The 24,259-nt window shown below is 44.4% G+C and overlaps 1 protein-coding gene across 2 annotated transcripts in view; it reads right to left on the minus strand.

Moving 5' to 3' along the window:
* The window catches only part of ABL1 (ABL proto-oncogene 1, non-receptor tyrosine kinase), a 160,131-nt gene that overhangs the window by 22,889 nt on the left and 112,983 nt on the right, over positions 1–24,259 (minus strand). For both annotated transcript variants that reach the window (XM_012457968.2, XM_012457969.3), the window contains exons 2-3: positions 7,698–7,871; positions 6,836–7,131 (exon numbers count right to left, since the gene is read on the minus strand). In XM_012457968.2, the coding sequence (XP_012313391.2) occupies positions 6,836–7,131; positions 7,698–7,871 (470 nt within the window). The remainder of the gene's footprint in view (positions 1–6,835; positions 7,132–7,697; positions 7,872–24,259) is intronic.

Consider the following 24,259-nt stretch of genomic DNA (forward strand, 5'->3'; position numbering starts at 1 on the left):
AACTTGGTGGGTATTTGCTGGTAGGAAAAAAAAAAGAATTTATTTAATTTGTAATTTAAAAGGAATAAACCTAGAATGAAATAGTGATTAGAAGATGAAAACCACTAAATACATCCAACACGAGGAAGCAAAAGGAAGGATTTACGACACAAGATCATGTGGTCCCGTGTGAGAGCCACAGCAGGTGAGGACCTGGGGGCAAACCTGGCATGCAGAGTTCACATCTGGATGCAATGGAGATGGACAGGAAGGAGAAAGAGCAGGCTGGCAGAAAGCAACAGGGGGTGCCAGCTACCTGTTTTCTTCTCATTGGTGTGGCAAGGGAATGCTTCCTTACCAAAAACAATTCCACATTAAAATCCACACAAAATATCTGGACTCCAGGCACATAACTGAATCCATTGGCTTGCTCAGGGCAGCCAACCATCACTGAAGGTGGAAAGATGACTTAAAAACATGACTGGGCATCCAGAAGACTTGCCCAAACTGCAAAGACGTGGGAAGAAGAAACAGATTTGGGATAGTGGTGATGCTTGGGACGAGAGGGAGAAAAGGGAACAGGATCAGGCTTCGACTATAACTGTAATATGTTATTACTTAAAAAAAAGAAAAGGGTTCTTGCTGAGAGTGTCTCTTTGAGGATGAAAAAAAAAAAAAAAAACGGGAAGCAGCAGCCTGAAATACACACAGCGGGGCCAAGGCCTTTGGCTGTGGGTTACATCAGGCACCACTACTATAGGTCTGTAATAGTAATTAAGAAAAATATTTTTAAAAGAAGGTAGCAACAAAATATACAAGTCAGTCCCATCGACAACTCTCAAGAAGGTAAAAAGGATTTTCCAACAGTGAGGTTTCTCTTTTGTTTTGCTTGGGGAGATAACACAAGTGCATTCCTAAAACTTAGGCAAGCCAAAGGCACACACTTTGGGGTTATAATCTTTTGGTAACAATCTTACTAAAATAAAATTCTGATAAAGGCAAAACTTGTCCAGAAAGATTGTTCCACTCTGGCGAACTTGCTCCTGGTATAAGGAGGTCTGGGGACACTGGCTTATCCCTCTGCAAGACAGGGCCTCTGAATGGCAGGACTTTTCAGGATGTGGTGGCCCCGATTTGATTCTTGAGAGCTCTGAGGAGAAGCCTCTGAGTGAATTGCTCTAGGGACACACCATGAGTCATGCTCAGACCCACGAACGCGCACACAGGAATGCATCGGGGAGCGGAAGTCGGCCTCGCTGAGGCTGCTGTTAGCTTCACACCCACACAGTGATGTCCACTCACTCTCTTCAGCGCTAGTCACCAGCATAAGTGCTGTACACAAAGAAAACTGAGTGCAACGTGGGGTCAGCCCCAATTCCCCGCCCCTCCGGAAAAGTCTGTCAGCTGTCTAATGACTTCACTGCAGGTGGCAAGTGCTCCCACCCCTCTTCTCCATTAGCTCAGTGGATGGTGTGTTCCCTACCCAGGAGTCTAGAGAAGTGAGAAAAGCCATTCCAAGAAGACATTCCTGGAATCAGAGCACGACTCCCACCTTGGAAATCAGTGGCACGGTACCGGGTCACAGAGCCCGTGTGGCCTGCTGGCCCCAGGGCAGGGCACCTGGGAGCAAGTCTCATTATCTCTCTTTTCCTTCCAAGCAGGAAGCACACAGGCCTCAAAGGAGTGCTCCCCAACTGGTGGATCAGGTCTCTTCACTCCAGCATGGAATGCTAATGGCTCCCCTAAGTCCTAGTTTGTGGCAGAATTTGTTCTTGGGCTCATTTGATTCCCCCATAGGCTACTGTGTGAGAGATTTCAGTTACAGGTAGTTTCACTGAAAGGCCCAACTTTATCCTTTTCAATAATTAAATTTACAGACCTTGTGACTTAGTTCATTTTTCAACATAAAACTTACATACTGACACTTACTAAATATTAAAACCATTCTCCCTCAAATGCATGGCATATTCGGTTCACAGCCGTCTTCCCCATGTCCCATTAACAGTCAAGGCTAGCGCTTCCTTCTGATTAGTTCTAGTTTTTGAGCAGCATTTGCTGGGGAACTGTGTGATCATCAGGAATTCGTGGCATGTTCAGGGAAGAAAGTCAAGTTAGTGTCATGAATGGCATGTCATTATGCTATGCACCTGGTTCCATTAACACTCAGGTGCTCAGCCAGGGCTGCTGCCTCTCCCTAATCATGCATGAACCTGAAGGATAGAACTTGTCAAAGAAACTCTCAGAACAGCGTTTTGCGGGGCGCAGTGGCTCACACCTGTAATCCCAGCACTTTGAGAGGCCGAGGCAGGCAGATCACGAGGTCAGGCGTTCGAAACCAGCCTGGCCAACATGGTGAAACGCCTTCTCTACCAAAAATACAAAAATTAGCCGGGCATGGTGGCGGGCGCTTGTAGTCTCAGCTACTCGGGAGGCTGAGGCAGGAGAATCACTTGAACTCGGGAGGCGGAGGTTGCAGTGAGCTGAGATTGTGCCACTGCACTCCAGCCTGGGCAAGAAACAACGTTTCTTCTGACAGGCCTAAGGGAGTTTAGAATTGTGCAACCTTTGGCTGCCTTGGGCCCTTGGACCCAAGAGTCCCACCTCAGAAATACTGTTTACAGGTTGCTCAGCCAGGAAGCGAGTTCCCCCGAGAGCTGCTCACACACAGCGGGAAGGCAAGCCCCGCAGTACACAAGAACGGTCCAAGCTCCTCCACCAGGGCACACGTCTCTGCTGAGCCACGGTCAGGGCGGGTAAACCTTAAACATCCAAGAGGCTGTGCAAATGGTCCCTTCCTGCCACTCTGCTGAAGTTTCGGGCCCTGGATCTGTCACTTCAGCAGACCATGAAAATAAATGTCAACTGGGCAAATTTCTTCCAAGAAAGAAAAGACTCTATTAAGGCCTAGAAGGAATCGAGGAACATGACAGCGGCATTTCACGGAAGTCAATGAGGTGTGGACATAAACATTCAGAACTAAGAACTTCAGGCAGGAGGCGGTGAAGAAAAATCAATCTTCAGTTCTGCTAAGTCAAAAGAGGGTTACAACTTTGGGAAAGTATCAGAAAAATGAGAGGCAAATCCCAGGCTATCCAGAGATTTTTGAGACAGTCAAGGCTCCCAGGAAATGGCAATGGCTCAGTTCAGCATTGGTCCCTTCAAGAGTCCAGCTCAAAACCCCCAGTCCCCAGCTCTGGACCTTGAGCTGGTGGTCCTGGGCTGACTGATGAGCCACAAGGGCTGCTGAAAAGCTCACAACACGAGAAGAGAGGCAAGTAAGAGCCAAGAGGGTGGAGGCAGAAAGAAATCCTTTGGGGCCTCACAGAAGAATCTTCTAAATTCAGTTGTTTTCTAAAGATTAGCTAATTTAAAAATAAGAACTAAACTTGTTCAACCCTAGCCTGTTCCTCCTACCAGTCTTAAATTTTCCCCTCAGAAATGCAAAAAAGGGGCCGGGCATGGTGGTTCACGCCTATAATCTCAGCACTTTGGGAGGCCGAGGTAGGTGAATCACCCGAGGTCAGGAGTTCGAGACCAGTTTAGCCAACATGGTGAGACCCCCGTCTCTACTAAAAATACAAAAATTAGCCGGGTGTGATGGCACATGCCTGTAATCCCAGCTACTTGGGAGGCTGAGGCAGGAGAATTGCTTGAACCGAGGAGACACAGGTTGCAGTGAGCTAAGATCACGCCATTGCACTTCCAGCCTGGGCAACAAGAGTGAAATTCCATCTCAAAAAAAAAAAAAAAAAAGAAATCCAAAAAGGATTTAATCTAAGTTCTGCTATGTGAGCAGCATTTTTCAGCACCGAGCCACAGGGTCACACAGCGGTGGGAGCTCCCTCTAATGATGTTCCCTCATTCCAGCGATATGATCCTACCCAATACATCACCCTCGAGTGCGGCCCTCACAAGAAGGAACGTCTTCGGACGGTCTTCTGGATGACGCTGTGGACTCAAGAGTCCCCAAGTTCGCAGACAGCTGATGGGAGACTCTTTGCCAGGGAGGGAGAAAGGAGGCAAGACGCCAAGAAAAGTGTGATGCGTTGCCCAATGGGGGACACTGTCTGGTCAGATGAGCTCCCTGTGCTCTACCTGGAATGAAACAAACTCACCTGGCACATACTAGCTTTTAGACAGAGGCATCTTAGGCAGATTCTCCCCCTTTGGATGAATCTCAAATTCTGCAAATCACGTATACCATATGTAGGCCTTTCCCTGCCCCTCTGAACAGTATTTTAGACCAACCTCTATAATGAGCTGTCACACTAGATCATGCCTGCCTGCATCTGTTCCAAGGTTGCTGATTAAACAGCTCTAGGGAAAAGAAACCATTATCCTGTTCAGTACAAACCTCAAGTGATTATCTTGGTGCAGCATGACTTGCCTTGGATAAATAGCACAGATGGGAAGCAAGCTGTCTGCTCCAGAAAATCACCTCCCGTGGACGGTACACCCTGGTGCTCTGATTCACTAGAAAGGTACCCTTGTGGTCTGAAGGCTCTTTCAAAGGGCCCACTGCCTTGCAGTACATCCCTCAGAATGGAAGGACATAGCTCCACCTCCAGGATAAGAACAATAACCCAAAAAGCAAGTTGACAGGCCCAAGTCTTGTCACACGTGGACAAGAGGCTCTGCTGGTTTAGTGGCTTACAACTAGAATTAAAAAAAAAAAAAGAAATAGAACAGAATGAAATACAAATTATCAGTCCAGGCACAGTGGCTCACACCTGTAATCCCAGCACTTTGGGAGGCCGAGGCGGGCAGATCATGAGGTCAGGAGTTCAAGACCAATTTGGCCAACATAGTGAAACTCCGTCTCTACTTAAAATACAAAACATTAGCCAGGTGTGGTGGTGTGTGCCTGTAATCCCGGCTACTTGGGAGGCTGAGGCAGGAGGATTGCGTGAACCTGGGAGGCAGAGGTTACGCCATTGCACTTCAGCTCGGGCAACAGTGTGAGACTCCATCTCACACACAAAAATAGTCAGAGCGTGTTAAATACAGTGAGGGCAGGTAAGACTTCATGAAACTTCTGTTATATTGCGAGGTCTGGGTGGTGATGTAAAATGAGTTTTTCTGACAGTGAACCCAGATTTTTTAAAAAGTTTGAAAGCCACCTCGTATCAGCCTTATTTATAATAATGAAAGACTGGAAACAACCTAAAAGTCAACCAGCAGGGGAACCACTGAAATAAGTGACAGTCCATCCATGGTACACAGTCACTGGTAAGAATGAGGCAGCTCTAAACCTGTTGCCATAAAACAATCTGGAAGGTGTATTATCACATGGGAGAAGCACAATGCAGAACAGCCTGGAGCACGCATCATTTGTGTGCCTTTTTGAATATGAACATCTATATACGATCTATGTACAGGTAACTCTGGAAGGAACTGGGAACAGTGCTTGCCTCTGGGCAGGAAAAGTGAATTAGGAGACAATTACTTTTCACTGTAATTCATTTTGTTCTTTTGACTTTTTTTAACCATGTAGATGCATTACCTACTATTAAAAAAATATAGGCTGGGCGTAGTGTCTCACGCCTTTAATCCCAGCACTTTGGGAGGCTGAGGCAGGCAGATCACCTGAGGTCAAGGAGCTGGAGATCAGCCTGACCAACATGGTAAAACCCTGTCTCTACTAAAAATATAAAATTAGCAGAGTGTGGTGGTGCATGCCTGTAATCCTAGCTACTTGGGAGGCTGAGGCAGGAGAAATGCTTGAACACAGGAGGCGGAGGTTGCAGTGAGCTGAGATTGCGCCACTGCACTCCAGCCTGGCAACAAGAGAAAAACTGCATCTCAAATCAAACAAACAAACAAACAAACAAACAAACAGTTGGGTGTGGTGCTGCGCGCCTGTGGTCCCTACTTCTCAGGAGACTAAGGTGGGAGGATCAATTAAGCCTGGGAAGCAGAGGTTGCAGTGAACCAAGATCACACCACTGTACTCCAACCTGGGTGACAGAGCAAGACTGTCTCAAAAAAACAAAAACGAAACAAAAAAACACCATCTGGACCACCTTAACCCACCTGTCTACACTGTACCTCAACTCCAGCCTGGTGCAGTAGAGTAGACTGTGGGATGCAAGCCTATTCCATCAATGACTCACTATGTGATCTCAGGCAAGATCTCTTCATGCCTCCCTTTCTTGAATGCAAAAATGCAGCATTATAGCAACACCTCAGTAAATGTTCACTCCTCCCTTCTCTTTAAGGACTCTTTATATGAAGACCACAAAATCATATACACCAACTCCCTTACAACACTACACTTTGGGTTTGGAAAGCTACGAGCTTGATCCTGGTTTTCATGAATAACTGCCTATGTGTATGCATGTATGGGCACACACTTCTCCATGGATGTGTTCATCCATAGGAAGAAGGCCATATGCCAGGCTTCTGTGGGGGAGGTGCTATTAAAGTGGTCTTTCACTTTAAGGAAGTTTAACTATTATTTGAATTTTTCTTATTGAGGATGATTACTATCATTGTAAAACATATTTTTAAAAGAAGGAAACTTACTGTAAAAAATGTGTCCAAAACCCAACAGATATTCCTCCTATTTTAAGTAACTTGCTAACAACAAAATTCTAGCAAAACAGTAAGAGAATCATACCAGGCCCAAGAGCGTGTAATCTCACAGAACCGATCCTCAATACAGGGTCTTCATGAGGCTAACGGAATGACTCCTACTGTTTACTTGAAAGCTTCTTTAAACATCTTCTTCTTGGCTGAGGTTTCTTGCAATAACTTATCAACCCGACAGCAGGACCTCTGGGTTTACCTGGCCAAGGACCAAACTACCACTGCCTCTGCCCTGAGCCCATCAGCCCCCCTGCCAGGGGTTCCCTACCTTGCCATCAGAAGCAGTGTTGATCCTGTAATGGTACACCCTCCCTTCGTATCTCAGCGAGATGGACCTCTGGCCAGGACTGCTCTCACTTTCCCGCACCAAGAAGCTGCCATTGATCCCACTGCTCAGCAGATACTCAGCGGCATTGCGGGACACAGGTCCATGGTACCAGGAGTGCTTCTCCAGACTGTTGACTGGCGTGATGTAGTTGCTTGGGACCCAGCCTTGGCCATTTTTGGTTTGGGCTTCACACCATTCCCCATTGTGATTATAGCCTAAGACCCGGAGCTTTTCACCTTAGAAGAAAGGAACCAAATCAGACACGTCAGCTTTGGAAACCAGCTTCATTATTTTTTCATTAATTCTTGTATAATTACAAAAAATCCCCAAGTTCCTAAATATCAATTTCATTTTAACAAGTCCACATGAAGATATGCATTTACAAGTGTGTAAGAATACATGTTTGTATCTGAAGCTTCCTGTTTGTACTGAATAGATAGGTAACTATATAGCCTCAGTTTTTATAAATCAATTATGTTTATCCAAGTGCTCTGTTCCTAATATAAGACACTGTTTTAGGGAAATAATGGGTTTTCTTAGGGGAAAAACTACTTTTAGTATTTGGTCCAGCTGTTCCTTTCAGTATAAAAATTAGGACAAGTTGTGTTTTTGCTCGGGGCTATTGTACAAGAACTCCTCTAAGGAGAGACGACTCCCAGAGAAACATGCGCTGGTTGTTTCGGACGTCCCTGCATTCCAGACTTCAAAGCGGCTCCTCAACGAGCAGAGGGTGGCAGGTCAAGCCGCAATTCCCCGATCTCTGTCTCCTGCGACCACCACTAGCTGCCCACAACCCTTTTACCTTTAGTTATGCTTAGAGTGTTATCTCCACTGGCCACAAAATCATACAGTGCAACAAAAAGGTTGGGGTCATTTTCACTGGGTCCAGCGAGAAGGTTTTCCTTGGAGTTCCAACGAGCGGCTTCACTCAGACCCTGAGGCTCAAAGTCCGACGCTACTGGCCTCTGAAGGGCTTCTGGAAGAGAAAGTGGGGAACAGAAAAAAGAAAAAGGAAGAGAAAATTAGGAGAAAAAAATAGTTTTATTCTCAGAAGCAAAAAAAAGTTTGTTTCCAACATTATACATTCCTAATTTATTTCATTTCTTAACATCAATACATACTATTATTATTAAGGTGGATTTTAAAAAAACTCTTCCTTTACTAAATCTTGTAAAAAACATCAAGTATTTTCATTCCAAGGTGGTAATTATTGTTCCCAAATAGATGGAGCTTTTAAAATTCATTCATTCAACATGAGTTTAGTCAAATGAAAACAGCCAATCCACATGGCTTTGCCTCTGCTTAAAATATGCAGTGAAAGTTCCCTGCTTTAGCTGGGCACAGTGGCTCACACCCGTAATCCCAGCACTTTCGGAGGCCGAGGTGGGTGGATCACCTGTGGTCAGGAGTTCAAGACCAATTTGACCAAGATAATGAAACCCTGCCTCCATTAAACATACAAAAATTAGCCAGGCATGGTGGCGCACACCTGTAGTCCCAGATACTCGGGAGGCTGAGGCAGAAGAATCGCTTGAACCCAGGAGGTGGAGGTTGTGGGGAGCAGACATCACACCATTGCACTCCAGTCTGGGTGAGGAGAAACTCTGTTTCCAAAAAAAGAGGCCGGGCTCAGTGGCTCACGCCTGTAATCCCAGCAGTTTGGGAGGCCAAGGTGGGCGGATCATGAGGTCAGGAGTTTGAGATCAGCCTGACCAACATGATGAAACGCTATCTCCAGTAAAAATACAAAAATTAGCTGAGCATGGTGGTACATGCCTGTAATCCCAGCTACTTGGGAGGCTAAGGCAGGAGGATCACCTGAACCTGGGAGGCGGAGGTTGCAGCAAGCTGAGATCATGCCACTGCACTCCAGCTTGAGTGACAGGGCGAGATGCCATCTCAAAAAAAAAAGAAAAAAAGGAAAAAAGAAAAATCAAAGAGTACAGCAAATGGTACAGAAGGGCTTAAAATGAAAGACAAACACTTGCTATCCCAGTCCTGTCTGCTCCCAGAGGCAGAACTGTTTTTTTGGTGATCACCCCCACCTCTCTAAATATCAGCTAGATGACTGGACACACACCTACACTGCTTGTTGTTCCAACTAGGACAGCGTCTCTCAAGGACCTACTTCACAAGACAAGGCTATTAACATTTCACCTTTCCTTCCAGCTTTCCTGCCCCCATAGCCATCCTCAAATATGATGATCTTCACATTTTTTTTTTTACCTTGTGGAAATTATTATTGCAGAATAGAAAAATCTGTTACTAAACTCTACCATGTTTTGTCTAAAACAGATTCTACAAGTTGGAAATTAATCAACAGCTCTTTTAAATTAACAAAATGTGTGAATATTATTCATTACAGGGTCAAACAGGTTATTATTTATTCCTAAAGTTTCTTCTTGTCTTTTTTTTTTTTCTTTAACAGTGCTCAAATTCTCTAGAATTTCTTTGTGATAAACACAAGGTATAGACAGGTTCTTGCAAACCAGCAAATCAAATCACCTCAAGTAGATCTTACAGTTGAGGAACATTGTGGAGTGAAATCCAAAATAGTCATTTAAGGAATTACAATTTAAAAATCACTAGTTGGGCTGGGCACGGTGGCTCACACCTGAAATCCTAGAACTTTGGGAGGCTGAGGCGGGCAGATTGCCTGAGTTCAGGCGTTCGAGACCACTCTGGGCAACATGGTGAAACTCCATCACTACTAAAATACAAAAAGCTAACCAAGAGTGGTGGCGGGGTGCCTGCAGTCCCAGCTACCCAGGAGGCTGAGGCAAGAGAGTCACTTCAGCCCAGGAGGCAGAGATTGCAGTGAGCTGAGATCTCATCACTGCACTCTAGCCTGGGAGACAGATTTAAGACTCAATCTCAAAAAATAAAAATAAAAAATTTTAAAACCCATAAAAATAGAAATCACTAACTGAAGTAAACATTCAGGAGATGTTTCTGTCAAAGAGTAAATCCCAAATTACGTCACTATGATGTTTGGTAATTTTTATGATCTTAAAAAGAGAAGCCAGGCATGGTGGCTCTCGCCTGTAATCCCAGCACTTCGAGAGGCCAAGGCAGGTGGATCACCTGAGGTCAAGAGTTCAAGATCAGCCTGGCCAACAATGTGGCCAAACTCCATCTCTACTAAAAATATAAAAATTAGGCTAGGCGCAGTGGCTCATGCCTGTAATCTGAGCACTTTGGGAGGCCGAGGAAGGTGGATCACCTGATGTCAGGAGTTTGAGATCAGCCTGGCCAACATGGTGAAACCCTGTCTCTACTCTACTAAAAATATAAAAATTAGCCCCGTAATCCCAGATTACTCAGGAGGCAGAGACAGGAGAATCATTTGAACCCAGGAGGCGGAGGGTACAGTGACCCGAGGTCTTGCTATGGCATTCCAGCCTGGGTGACAAAAGCAAGACTGTGTCTCAAAAAAAAAAAAAAAAAAAAATTATCTGGGCATGGTGGTGTGTGCCTGTAATCCCAATTACCTGGGAGGCTGAGGCAGAAGAATCAGTTGAACCTGGGAGGTGGAGGCTGCAGTGAACTGAGATCACCCCACTGCATTCCACCCTGGGCAACAGAGTGAGATTCCATGTCAAGAAAAAAAAAAAAAAAGAAAGAAAAGAAAAAAAAGAGAGAGAGGAAAATACTAATTTGAAAAGAACTGAAGGATCTGCCAGATGCTTGAGCCAAACACAAATGATAACAAAATTATGTTTTAGTTTTCCTTCTTTATGGATTTAGAGGATCCCCAAGCATCCTTCCTTGGGTAATAATTCCATATCAAGGGTGGGCCTGATTCTGAATTCTCTTTTAAAAAAAAAACCCACCTGAGAGACTAGGTGAAACTTCTGGAAACATGACCAGAGAACTTTCAGAAATGGATGTGCTCTAAAATATCTCTTTGGGATAAACCAACAGAATATAAATAAAAAGGTCTTCAAGTTTAGCTTCTGTACTACTAATTGAAGTCAACCTTCAGGAACTGTTTCCCTGAAAGAGTAAGTCCCAAATTACCTTATTACGACATCTGGTAATTTTTCTGAATGGTGAGGGCAAAGATAATTTCAAGAAACAGAGTCTTGTAATACTGCCATCTCCTAGAGTGTGGAAGAAGCTTAGTGACATGTTAGGCCCCTTTCCCGAGTATTTACGCTGGCTCTAGAAGTACACGTAGGGCCATCACTATTAGGGATTATCAATGTTATTAAAATATGTGATCCCCACCCCCACCTAGTATACGTCGGTGTGGCAGTCTTGACCGCAGGGCCAAACACTGTCCTTTGAAATGTGGGTATGTGGGCTGGGCGCGGTGGCTCACACCTGTAATCCCAGCACTTTGGAGACTGAGGAGGGCGGATCACCTGAGGTCAGGAGTTTGAGATCAGACTGGCAAACATGGCAAAACCCTGTCTCTACTAAAAATACAAAAATTAGTTGGATGAGGTGGTGCATACCTGTAGTCCCAGCTACTCGGGACACTCAGGCATGAGAATTGCCTGAATCCAGGAGGCAGAGGTTACAGTGAGCTGAGATCACACCACTGCATTCCAGCCTGGGCAACAGAATAAGACTCCATTCCAAAAAATAAATAAACAAAATGAAATGTGGACGTGTGATTAGAGCTTGATGTTTTCTTCTGTAAGGTCTACCTATAATGAATGTATCTTCTCACTTCCAGCTTCAGTTTCCTACAGACAGAGGGAGAACTTAGAGCTATACACTAAGCATTCCCACTGCCGAAGCTTTCTAAATTCCTGTAATCCATTCCAATCATTTATAGTTGTCTTACACTGAATTCTGTAGTAATTTTTATAAGCTACCTTCCTTTGCTGAGTCTTTCTAAAGCATTCACCTTAATTTTCCTAGAAACAATTCTCTTTTCACACTTGCATTTCATTGGCTTCATATTAACCAAGTAATTGCAACAACAGATATATCTGGAATAAACACAACTGGCTCTCGTGGACAGGAGCATGTGCAGCAGCAGACGGTGGTAGTGTGGCTGCCCTATCCCGTGTGCCATGGGGCATGGGGACGAGGGAGGCATGTTTTATAAGGAAGTGAAGAGTGCCGGTCGATTTAGCAAGTCAGTCAAGTGGAAGCCAGTTAAGAGCTTTCACTGCCATTACATTAAGAAAAACTGCCAGGCAGAACATTCTTGACACACAAGGACTTTACATGCCAACAAGAAAAAGCAAAATCCCTCCAGTATGGAAAAAAATAGGCAAAGCCATGAACAAGAAATTCACAAAAAAATTAAATTACCATTAAAGGCCGGGCACGGTGGCTCACACCTGTAATCCCAGCACTTTGGGAGGCCAAGGAGATCACTTGAGGTCAGGAGTTTGACCTTGGTGAAATCCAGTCTCTAATAAAAATACGAAACTTAGGCCAGGTGTGGTGGTTCATGCAAGTAATCCCAGCACTTTGGGAGGCCAAGGCAGGCATATCACAAGGTCAAGAGTTCGAGACCACCCTGGCCAACAAGACAAAACCCCGTATCTACTAAGAATACAAAAATTAGCCAGGTGTGGTGGCACGTGCTTATAATCCCAGCTACTTGGGAGGCTGAGGCAGGAGAAACACTTGAACCTGGGAGGCAGAGGTTGCAGTGAGCCGAGCTCATGACACTGAACTCCAGCTTTGGAGACAGACCAAGACTCCGTCTCGAACAACAACAACAGCAACAACAACAAAATTAGCCGAGCATGGTGGCGCACGCCTGTAATCCCAGCTGCTCAGGAGCTGAGGCAGGAGAATCACCTGAACCCGGGAGACGGAAGTTGCAGTGAGCCAAGGTCACGCCACTGCACTCCAGCCTGGGCAACAGAGTGAGACTCCATCTTAAAAAAAAAAACTATCATTAAACATGGAAATTATGTGAACTCTTGATAGTAATCAAAGAAATGCAACTTCCTTGCCAAATTTGCAGATACATCTTTTAGACACTGACAGCCAGTGTGGGTAAGATTTCAGAGAAATGGGCACTCGCACACAATGCTAATAGTAGGTATATACATTGAGGGCAACTGGAATATGAACCAAAAGTCTATAAAGAATTTAACATCCGATTTACCACTAGAAATTTATCCTAAGTGATCAACACAATGATTTCTATATACTAATTTTAAATAACAGCACAGAAAAAGGCAAGCACAAAATATCTATCAACACAGGATAAGTTAGTTTATGCTGCACCCATACAATAGAATATATTTTAAAAGCCACTCAAAATATTTTTGGAAAAATATTTAAATTTGACAATATACTCACAATAATATATTAAGTGTTTATATTACAGTCCAGTATACAGGCATGGTTCCAATTATTAAAAAAACTGAAAAAAAGACCAGGAATTTCACCAAACTGTGAACAGTAGTTAACTCAGGGTGGTGGGATTCTAAGTGTTTTAAATTCACTGTTTTTCCCCTTGAGACTGAGTCTTGCTCTCGTTGCCCAGGCTGGAGTGCAATGACGAGATCTCGGCTCACTGCAACCTCCACCTTCCAGGTTCAAGAGATTCTCCTGCCTCAGCCTCCTGAGTATCTGGGATTACAGGTGCCCACCACCATGCCCAGTTAGTATTTTTTTGCATTTTTAATAGAGATGGGGTTTTACCACATTGGCCAGGCTGGTCTCAAACTCCTGACCTCAGGTGATCCACCTGCATCATCCTCTCAAAGTTCTAGGATTATAGGCATGAGCCACCATGCCCGGCCTTAAATTTTCTTTATACTTTTTTATATTACTGTAAATTTCTCACAATGAATGTGGATTGTTTTTATTACCAGAAAATAATAAAAAAAAAAAAACTAGAAAAACATTAATAGAAGCCAACTGAAACTTTTTTTGTTTTGTTTTGAGATGGAGTCTCATTCCATTACCCAGACTAGAGTGCAGTGGTGCAATCTCTGTTGACTGCAACCTCTGCCTCCCAGGTTCAAGCGATTCTCCTGCCTCAGCTTCCCTAGTAGCTGGGATTACAGGCGTGAACCACCACGCCTGGCTAATTTTTTTTTTTTTTTTTGTATTGTTAGTAGAGACAGGGTTTTGCCATGTTGGCCAGGCTGGTCTTGAACTCCTGGCCTCAAGTGATCTGCCCACCTAAGCCTCCCAAAGTGCTGGGATTATAGGCGTGAGCCACTGTGCCTGGCCCTAAACTTACATAATTGATAATTTAACATGAAAAAGCACGCTGGGGAGGGAGGGTCCCCTCAGGCTATCCTGAAAAGGCACTTGTGTGCCTCCCTCTGGTGCATCAACCTCACGGTCATGAGCAACAACTTTGGCAGACCAGGCCCACACAGGAAATTAAACCAAAGTCATGAATACAGAAATGCTTTTCTTCTCAAATGCCATTTTACCTCTTCTATCAAACATTCTGCCACATCTGGATTTGATCAAAGTTACATAATCGGGGAAGTGGCCTGGAAAACACCTGGAATAAGCAGAATGCAGATACCCACCCAGAGGTGACCGTCAACTTGAAGTGTGGGTTAAAGTGGGCCAGTCCCGAACATGTCGACAGATGTTGGGAATGTTATGCAAGAGGATGAGGCCTTTGTTAGGAAGGGAAGGGCCTCCCACTGCTTTTTGATTCAACAGGACATCAGGCAATCCAAGGCAGTCTCTCGACTTTCCTCTCCAGTTCTTGCTCTATTCCACAAATTAATGGCCAAAGCCCAAAGGGAAGTATTGCTCATGCATGCCTCTGGACCGAGACACTGAAGTGTAGCCACAGTCCAACACCAAAACCTTCCAGTCAATTCCCAATCCAGGCTGATGTCAAAATTGACTCACAATGTGTAAATGCCAAGTTACTTGCTTCATTTCATAGTGAACTATGCTCGTCAACCTTAAAAACGATCACAGCTTACCAGGCCAAAGCTGCAGAATGGACTTAAATTTTTCTTGCTTAAGACACCAAGTTTCCACCCGTCCCTCTGTCAGGAAGTGAGATCCCCCAAAGAAGCCCAAAGGCTTCATTCAAAAAAAGGATGCCCCAAATAGTTCCCTTCTTCTGTTCTTCCAGCAGATCTTTTGGCTATTTTCTTGGGAAATAAAGTTTAGCATCTGCTATTATTCTTAAATTTTTTTAGTAAACATTTTCTGCAGCCTCCTTTCTGAGTCATATTTTAAATAGATTCGAGATCTGGATCTTCAAAAGTGTCTCTCACTCTGCTTAAAACCATATTGTCATTTTGTCATAATGTTAACAAAAAGGCTTCCACTCACCAACTAAACTCAGGAAAAGTCACTAATTAGCTAGCTGAGCACCAAGAACAGTGACATCTAAAACATGCCTCCAAACCTCTAAGAAGCTCTGGGTCTGGCTATGAGAATATTATTTGGAAATTTTATAAGAACCAGGCCACAAAATTCACTGGATCTGTGCATGATTAACTTGTTTAGACAGTATTCTAAGAAAATGGTTTGGGTCTTTAAAGTACAATTGAAAGATCATTTTATATAAAAATAATCCTTTCTCAAAGCTGTGAGTCACTGATGAAAAATGTTTACAAAAGATTCTCCAACATGGCCTATCTGGCCTAGACTTCCAGGGGCTGCCGGTGCTGCGCCGGATGCTGGCGAACAGTCAGAGAAGGGAAATGCCCATGAGCCCCGGCACCAGCCAGTTCACAGCCCAAGGGAGGACTTTACCTCCAGGAAAAACATCCCCGGGAAGCTTCCCACCTTTCTGTTGGCACTTGTGCCCAACATCACAGTTCCCACTAGAGGGCAAGGCAGCCAGCTATGCAGCATTCATTACTGTCCACACTGCGGGCTCTCCAGAAGGTTCTTGAGACGGTTTAATGTGTGTGTGTGTGTGTTTGGTGTGTGTGTAGGACACAAGAGGATGGAGCATGTCAGACGTGACAAACATTCCCTTTCATTTTGCTCACATTCAATTTTTTAAACTTGTGTTGCTTTATTCATATTTCCTTTGTGGGTCCTTCACTATTATCCTCCACTTCAAGGAATCTCTGCAATTTAAAAATCTATAAAACAGATCCTTCTAAAAAGAGGCTTCGTGTTTTATTTCATACTCCGTTCCAAAGGATGAGATCATGCTCAGACTATTCTCAAGTTATTTTATAACAGTCTCACACAACTTTTCATAATATGAGCTTAGAGGAAAAGTATTATTTCCCACATCTTGGGTTTGATGAAAGTCATTTTATCTATCTCTACATGGTCCTTTATTTTGTAATTTACACCTTCACTCAGAGCAGTTAAAATTATTAAAACAGACATACACAGACATATGTTTAACTGAACACAGCCTCTGTGTTATCTTCAGACCCCAAAACACTGTCAGCTGCTAGGGTACAGGGAGGGGCAGGACAGTGGGTGAAAGACGTAAAGAACCAGCAGTAGCCCCTGCTCCTCGTGGGAGAAACAAAGCTCCTGAAAACTTACAGACTCAACAGCAAAAGTCTAATGGAAGGCCAGCGCTGTCCTGTGGATGAATTTTTTTTTTTGAGACAGAGTTTCAACAAGGCAGCCTTGTTGCCCAGGCTGGAATACAATGGTGCAGTCTTGGCTCATTGCAACCTCCATCACATAAATCAGGGTTCAAGTGATTCTCCTGCCTCAGCCTCCCGAGTAGCTGGGATTACAGGCATCCACCACCATGCCCGGCTAATTTTTTATATTTTTAGTAGAGATGGGGTTTCACCATGTTGACCGGGCTGGTCTTGAACTCCTGATCTCAGGGGATCCACCAACCTCAGCCTCCCAAAGTGCTAGGATTACAGGTGTGAGCCACCATGCCCAGCCCTGTGGATGAATTTATAAGTCAAAGAGCACAGACAGACACTGAGAGCCAGGAGTTGAGGGGATGAGCTCACTGGGATAAGGAAGGGAGCCCTGAATAAGACAATTCCTCACAAGGGAAGGAGGATTCACCAGGGACCCATGGCCAGCCTGCCACACCAAGGCCACTAAGGTGGGGATCCTACTGTGTTGTGCTATGGACCCCCCTGGCAGCAGGCGATGCCTAGGGACTCCTCACAATAAAGTTTTTAAATGCAAAAATAAAATACAGAGGATTGCAAAGGAAAACAGTCCTTAAAAGACTTTTTGAAACAGTCCTCAAAACACTTTAAAGAACTTGTAATACAGGTCTTACTAATGCATTAAATAGATGTTTCTTTATTCACACATTAAATAACAAGATCCAGTGGTAATTATGGCAAAGTAGTGGTGTGAATAATAACCACAACTGTTACCTGATATGAAATACCTGGTTTCTGGCCAAGCATGGTGGCACACGCCTGTAATCGCATCATTTTGGGAGGCTGAGGCAGGCAGATCACCTGAGGTCAGGGGTTCAAGACCAGCCTGGCCAACATGGCGAAACCCTGTCTCTACTAAAGATACAAAAATTAGCCAGGTTTGGTGGCAGGCATCTGTAATCCCAGCTACTTGGGAGACTGAGGCAAGAGAATCGCTTGAACCCGGGAGACGGAGTTTGCAGTGAGCTAAGATCACGCCACTGTACTCCAGCCTGTGTGACAAGAGTGAAACTCTGTCTCCCCACAAATAAAAAAAAAAAAAAAAGAAGTACCTGGTTTCTACCGGAGACAGTTACAAGCACTGTAATACTCCCGTGATTTGTTACCTAAATTCTTAAAAAAATGATATGCTAAATTTTAGTGAGAGGTTAGTGAAATAAAGTTTTATTTTTTCCTATCAGAGGACATGGAGCCCTTGAATTCTATCCCAGACTCCCAGGGTCTTCCAGGTTAACAGCTCCTGCACTAAGGAACTGACTCAGTAAAATCCCAACATTCTGACAGGAAGAGCCTAAAAAGGAGACTGGGATAAATTAGTGAGAAGTCCAAACTATGCAATTTTCTTTTAAAATAAATGCAGTTTTATTGCTTTCCACTTATAGACATTATAGACAGTAGATTAAATGAGTTTCTAGAGAAACCTCCTTTAAAAATAAAGTTATTTATGCCGGGCGCGGTGGCTCATGCCTGTAATCCCAGCACTTTGGGAGGCCGAGGTGGGTGGATCATGAGGTCAAGAGATCGAGACCATCCTGGTCAACGTGGTGAAACCCCATCTCTACTAAAAATACAAAAAATTAGCCGGGCATGGTGGCGCATGCCTGTAATCCCAGCTACTCAGGAGGCTGAGGTAGGAGAATTGCCTGAACCCAGGAGTCGGAGGTTGCGGTGAGCCCAGATGACGCCATTGCACTCCAGCCTGGGTCACAAGAGCGAAACTCCGTCTCAAAAAAATAAATAAATAAAAATAAAGTTATTTAAATTAGTCCAAGGTTTAAATATTTCCCCTGGAATCTTTTACATGACAATGTCTTAGCCAGACAAATTTATTCTCCATCCTAACTCCTATCCCTATCAATAGTCCAAATCTTAACGTTTCTTTGTCTTTTTTTTTTTTTTTTGCGGCGGGGAGGCGAGTAAGATAGAGTCTGGCCCTGTTGCCCAGGCTGGAGTGTGGTGATGCAATCTTGGCTCACTGCAACCTCTACCTCCCAGGTTCAAGTGATTCTCCTGCCTCAGCCTCCCAAGTAGCTGGGACTGCAGGTGTGCACCACCATGCCCAACTAACTTTTGTATTTTTAGTAGAGATGGGGTTTCACCATGTTGGCCAAGCTGGTCTTGAACTCCTGATCTCAAATGATCTGCCTGTCTCGGCCTCAAATATTAAACTTTCTGAAGATACACAGTCCCTGTCCCTCTCCCTCAACCAAAAAGGAAAAAAAAAATTCTATCACTTTCTAAGAATCTCTGGTGAAAAAGTCACTAACCACTGGAAACGGAGAAGGAAGACCCTCATAAACAGAGACGTCACTATCTTCAAGACCATTCACCTGCCATTCACGGCCATGTCAGAACTGAGGCTGGGAGTCATCCTCTGTCAGTTCCCACCCTGCATCTTGGCACTTTTCTGCCTCAATCTCTCATCGCTCCTGTCCTTTCCATGCTCTACCAAACCCCTGGCTGGGTCTCCCTTAGGCCATTCCACCTCCACTCCCTACTATCAGGGCCTTTCTCAAATGCAGACCTAACCAGGTCATTCTTGCTTCAAATCTCCTAGAGATGGCTGCCGGCCAAGAGGCAGAAGAGAGCACGGGCTTGGGAGGTGGCCCTGCCTGCCCATGGTCAGCTACCACTTATTGGCAGTGTCACGGGGGCAATGCTGGGATAATGATGTGTCTTGCAGGGTAGCTGGCAGTTTGCAGCTAACATGGTACATAGTTTTGAGGCCCTAGGCATGCACAGGCCCTCAGAAAATGCTTGGGGTTGTTATTCCTTCCACCACTACAGTAAAAGTCTGAGCTCCTGAAGAAGGCAAACCAGGCCCTTCAGCGCTGAGTCTGGGAGCATCTGGCTCTCTACCCCGCTTTCCCTTCCAGCCTCCCCAAACTCCTTTCAGTCCCCCCAGGCCTCCTGCTGCTGCCTCTCCTGACTGCACTGTGTCAAGTGCCATTTACTCTCCCTGGAGTTCCCGCTCCTCAGCCTCTTCTGCTCTTCCTGGCCTCCCTACCTCCCATAAAGCTTCTCTAACTGGTCCTTCCTCCTCCCCATCACCTCGCCCACAACAGGTTGCTTCTCCTTTAACCCGTCTGGGTACCTGGTATCTGTCTCTATTATCACCCTGCATCTATCACCCAGTAAGCAATCTGTTCACATGTCCCCTGCAGTACAGTAAGCATGGGCTCTGGGTGGACAGGCCTTGTTCAAATCTCAGCACCAGCATGTCTTAAGATACTTGTTTCTGAGCCTCGGTTTCTCAACTGCACAGTAGGGCAACAACGGCATGGGATCAACCTAGCTGGGCTGTCAGGAGGGCTCACTGCATCCTGCATGCAGAAGATTTCTGCATGGAGGCCAGCTGTGGCACCTGACACTGGGAAGCTCACTGCAGAACAACTGCACCTTCTCTTATGGCTGTCACCACAACAAAGTAAACTCCTGTGGGCTAGAGACCAAGTCCTCGCATCTCAGAGCCTTTTGCGCCTGCTCAGTGCAACGGGACACACACAGCACTGCTGGGTGAGCTCAGATGCAGAACACCCGGCATCTGATGCCGGGTCTTTAGCAACAAGGCATTTAAAAGTGCAGTTTAATATTCTGTTAACCTGTAATAAAAATAGCAATAATGACAGATAGTAAAGATGAAAACCAAATGCAACCTGACCAGGAAAATCTATATAAAAGCCTAGGGAACGCAATGATATAAACCATGGCCCAAATCCTAAAGGTGTAACACAAAAACACAGTTCTCTGTGCTTTCAAAAGAAACAGGATTTGTTACAGATTCCTAACAGATACCACAGTGAAATCCAAGGACACCTTCCCAAAAGGGTCTGGGAATCTCTGCACTGGCCGCAGATCCACTCTGTCCAGTCAGCCTGCTAATACCCACAAAGGCACAAATTTTTATTGTCACAGGCCATTTGCAACAGACTGAAAAGCCTCCCCTTCTGCTGCCAGCCATGGATAGTTTGAAAGCATTCATTTCACATTTCCCCTTCTTTAACATGTCTTCATGGAATCCTGGGTCAGCTGACACCAGAGTCACTGGGCTACCCAATGACAGGCAACTTCCCCAGAAAGCCTTGTTAGCCTTAGAGTTTTTATTGCTAATCTGGGTAACTGAACATGACCCTCCCCACCTCCATGGTATTTTGGCTCCAAAAATTAATGCCTAATTCTATTCATGGCCTGTCTTTAAATATAATTTTAAGGTATTCCATGTATAACACTATTATCTAAATTTGAGGGCTTGTAAGATAGATAAAGACTACCTTTCTATAGAGAATTTAAGTGTAATGAGGTTAAAGTTTATGCAACAGAATGTGATAGAATAGCTAATACTTACTGATCCTGAACCGAGTGCCAGCACTTCATCTGCACCTACTCCCTATAACCTTATTAGGTAGACTCTATTATTAAGGCATTTGAGAGGGCAGGACACGGAAGCAGAGAGAGGTGAAGTTACCGATGGTTTCTCCCTCCAGCTACCCATCCACACCTCAGCTGCCTGTCCATCATCTAACATCTCCTGTGCTTCTCTTGCTCTCACGCCTTCTCTCTGTACTCGTCCACCTCAGCCCCACTGGCCATCCTCTTCCTCTCTGCCCCACTTCTCTCAGTCTTCCTTCCCTCCCAGCTTTGTTTACCCTGTCCTGTCTCAGTCTCTCAGTCTGTCTCTCTCTCCCACTTCTGTCTCCCCTCCCTCCCCCTTCCTCTCTCTCCCCCTCCTTCCCACCTATTTCTCCCTGTCTTCCCTATCACCAGTACTCAACACAAGCAGTATAACAAAACATTTATGGTGTAACATGGTTAAGAAAGATAGATTTGAAAACCAAATTTTTTTCTTTTCTTTTTTTTTGAGACGGAGTTTTCACTCTTATTGCCCAGGCTGGAGCGCAATGGTGAGATCTCAGCTCACTGCAACTTCTGCCTCCTGAGTTCAAGAGATTCTCCTGCCTCAGCCTCCAGAGTGGCTAGGATTACAGGCATGTGCCACCACACCCGGCTAATTTTTTATATTTTTAGTAGAGATAGGGTTTCACCAAGTTGGCCATGCTGATCTCGAACTCTTGACCTCAGGTGATCCAACCGCCTCGGCCTCCCAAAGTGCTGGGATTACAGGTGTGAGCCACATGCCCAGCCTGAAAACAAATTTCTAGAGCAAGCTTGTCCGACCCATGACCCATGGGCTGCATGTGGCCCAGGATGGCTTTGAATGTGGCCTAACACAAATTTGCAAACTTTCTTAAAAACATCATGAGATTTTTGTGGGATTTTTTTGTTTGTTTCCTTAGCTCATCAGCTATCATTAGTGTATTTTACGTGGTCCAAGACAATTCTTCTTCTAATGTGGCCCAGGGAAGCTAAGATTAGACACCCCTGTTGTAGACAGTAACAATTCTACTCATCTGGGGACAAAGTTACACTATCAAAACTAAGTAAGTATAATTAGCAAGCTATTCTTCCTAACAGCTTTGAAACTGTAACTTCACTATGCAAGAAAACAAGACTGACCATAAGCTGATAATTGTTAAAGGCATATAATAAGTACACAGGAGTTCACTATGTTATCTACTTTTGAGACAGTTTTCAGCTGGGTGCAGTGGCTCATGCCTGTCATCCCAGCACTTTAGGAGGCTGAGGTGGGAGGACTGCTTGAGCCCAGGAGTTTGAGACCAGCCTGGGCAACACAGTGAGACCCATCTCTACTTTTTGAAATTAAAAAAGAGAGATAGCTTTAAAAGTTGACATTAAAAAAAGAACAAACCAACCTATGAATTTATTTCATAAATTGTTCTTCTGTGCGTTTAATTAAGCTCCACCATTATGGAGGAAAAGTTAAAGTCTTCCAACGCCCCATTTGATCTTTAGTTCTTATATATCTAAAAAAGCTGACCACTGATTTTTTTTTCTGCTTTTATTTCAGATCAGTGATTATACTGGCACAATTACAATGACTTTATTTTATAAGGTGATAAGTAGCACCAGATTTTCAGTTTTCACGTTTGAGGCTGTGGAAATATTGTCTCTGGACAGGAGAAATAAAATGCCAACCATGAGCCAATGGGAACTCTCTCTTGCACAATTAAAATATTGACTATGGGAATAACAGAGGGTGAGAGGAAGAGAAGGTATTTTTCAGCCAAAAATCAAGGAAAGGAAGTATCAATTATACGCATCAAAACAAACTAAGAAACAAACTGCTTCATTAACAAGAAAAACTATGGGTGGGATAAGCTCAATTCTATCGTCACTTCAATCATAAGAGAAACTGGTAAAGCCACCATTTTTGGCTGCTAAATGTTTAAAATAACAACAGCTTATTATTCTGCTAGGCTTCCGTTCTGTGCCAGGCTCTCTGCTAAACAATTTATACTAAGTCTCTCAGCAACTCAGTGAGGTAGGGATTACTAAGGGCCTTATTTTAGAAGTGGGAACACCAAGGTACAGTGAGCCTCAGTGAATGCGCACGACCAGCCAAGAGCACAGTTGACATCTGGGTCCAGGAGGGCTGGCTCAGGAGCTGCCTGCCTGCCTGCACAAGAGAATGGGACCCTAGGAACATGTGGGGACCATAAACCTGCCTGGACTTAAGAGCATCTCAGAGTAATCTTGTATCAACAGAATATAAACATACATTTAACTATCGGTTTCAGAGCTTTCCTTCAATCATCTTATAGGCCCTCAAAACAATCCTCTAAGGGGGGCTGAAGAGAGGATGGTCTCTCTGTCTTAGAGGTAAAAACACAGAAGCTCAGACAGGTCAGGGGAAAACTGGGATCTTCTGCCTCCAAATTCAAAAGTACTGCCATCTAAAAGTACCAGATTAAACTGGGGCCCTTCCTCTTTTCTAGAAACCTCAGAGCGCCGGTGTGAAAATTAAGTGAGGCTGTACATGATGTGCTCAGCGCCAGGGCCTGTGACATCTTAAATGGTCAACAATGTTAATGTCACCCAAAATGAAATGGCTGGACTGGCCTTTTATTAGGTAACAGAAAGAGTCTCCCTTTCTTTGCTGCTGAACAAGGGAAGTATCTGATGACCTCAGGAGAGAGCAGAAAGCAAGCATAAGCTTCTCCAAAAAGTTCAAAAAGTGAATCTGTATGGCTGGCACCACATGAAGCATCCGCTGGAAAGTTAGCTGCTGAAAAGAAGTATTTAAATGTGGGCTCTTAAAATAAATTTCCAAAGTTCAGGCTGAGTGCAGTGGCTCATGCTTGTAATCCCAGCACTTTGGGGAGGCCAAGGTGGGAGGATCACTTGAGGCCAGTAGTTCAACACCAGCCTGGACTAGTAAAAATAGTGAGACCCTGTCTCTACAAAAAAATTTTTTTCATTAGCCAGGTAGAATATCCTTGCAGCCCCAGCTACTTGGGAAGCTGATGTGGGAAGATTCCTTGAGCCCAGCAGTTCAAAGCTGCAGTAAGCCATGGCTGTGCCATGCAGTCCAGCCTGGGTGACAGAACAACGTTGCATCTCCAGCAACAGCAACAACAACAACAAAAACAAAAACGTTCAAGAAGAGTTCAGTTTACAGACATTATTAGTTTTTGATTCTACAGTACACAACTGTCACGTTCATGTACAACATTCATGCACAATGGATGTAAATACAAACACATGAACAAATAACAATCAAATGAAAAGAAAATCCTGATTTCAAAAGGCTAGTGTTCACGTTTTTTCTTTGACATCTCCGGAGGAAAGAAATAATCAGAAAATTCAGTGTTCAAAGTAGACCAAAGGTTGCAAAGCTAAATGTGGTCCTGGTGAATAGATACTGCTATACACATGCATATTCACAAAAAGCTGGAGAGCAAAATTCACATGTTATAAATGT

The sequence above is a fragment of the Aotus nancymaae genome, unplaced genomic scaffold, assembly GCF_030222135.1.
Source record: "Aotus nancymaae isolate 86718 unplaced genomic scaffold, 86718_ANA_hifiasm-v0.15.2.pri h1tg000003l, whole genome shotgun sequence".
In the NCBI taxonomy this organism is placed as follows: Eukaryota; Metazoa; Chordata; class Mammalia; order Primates; family Aotidae; genus Aotus; species Aotus nancymaae.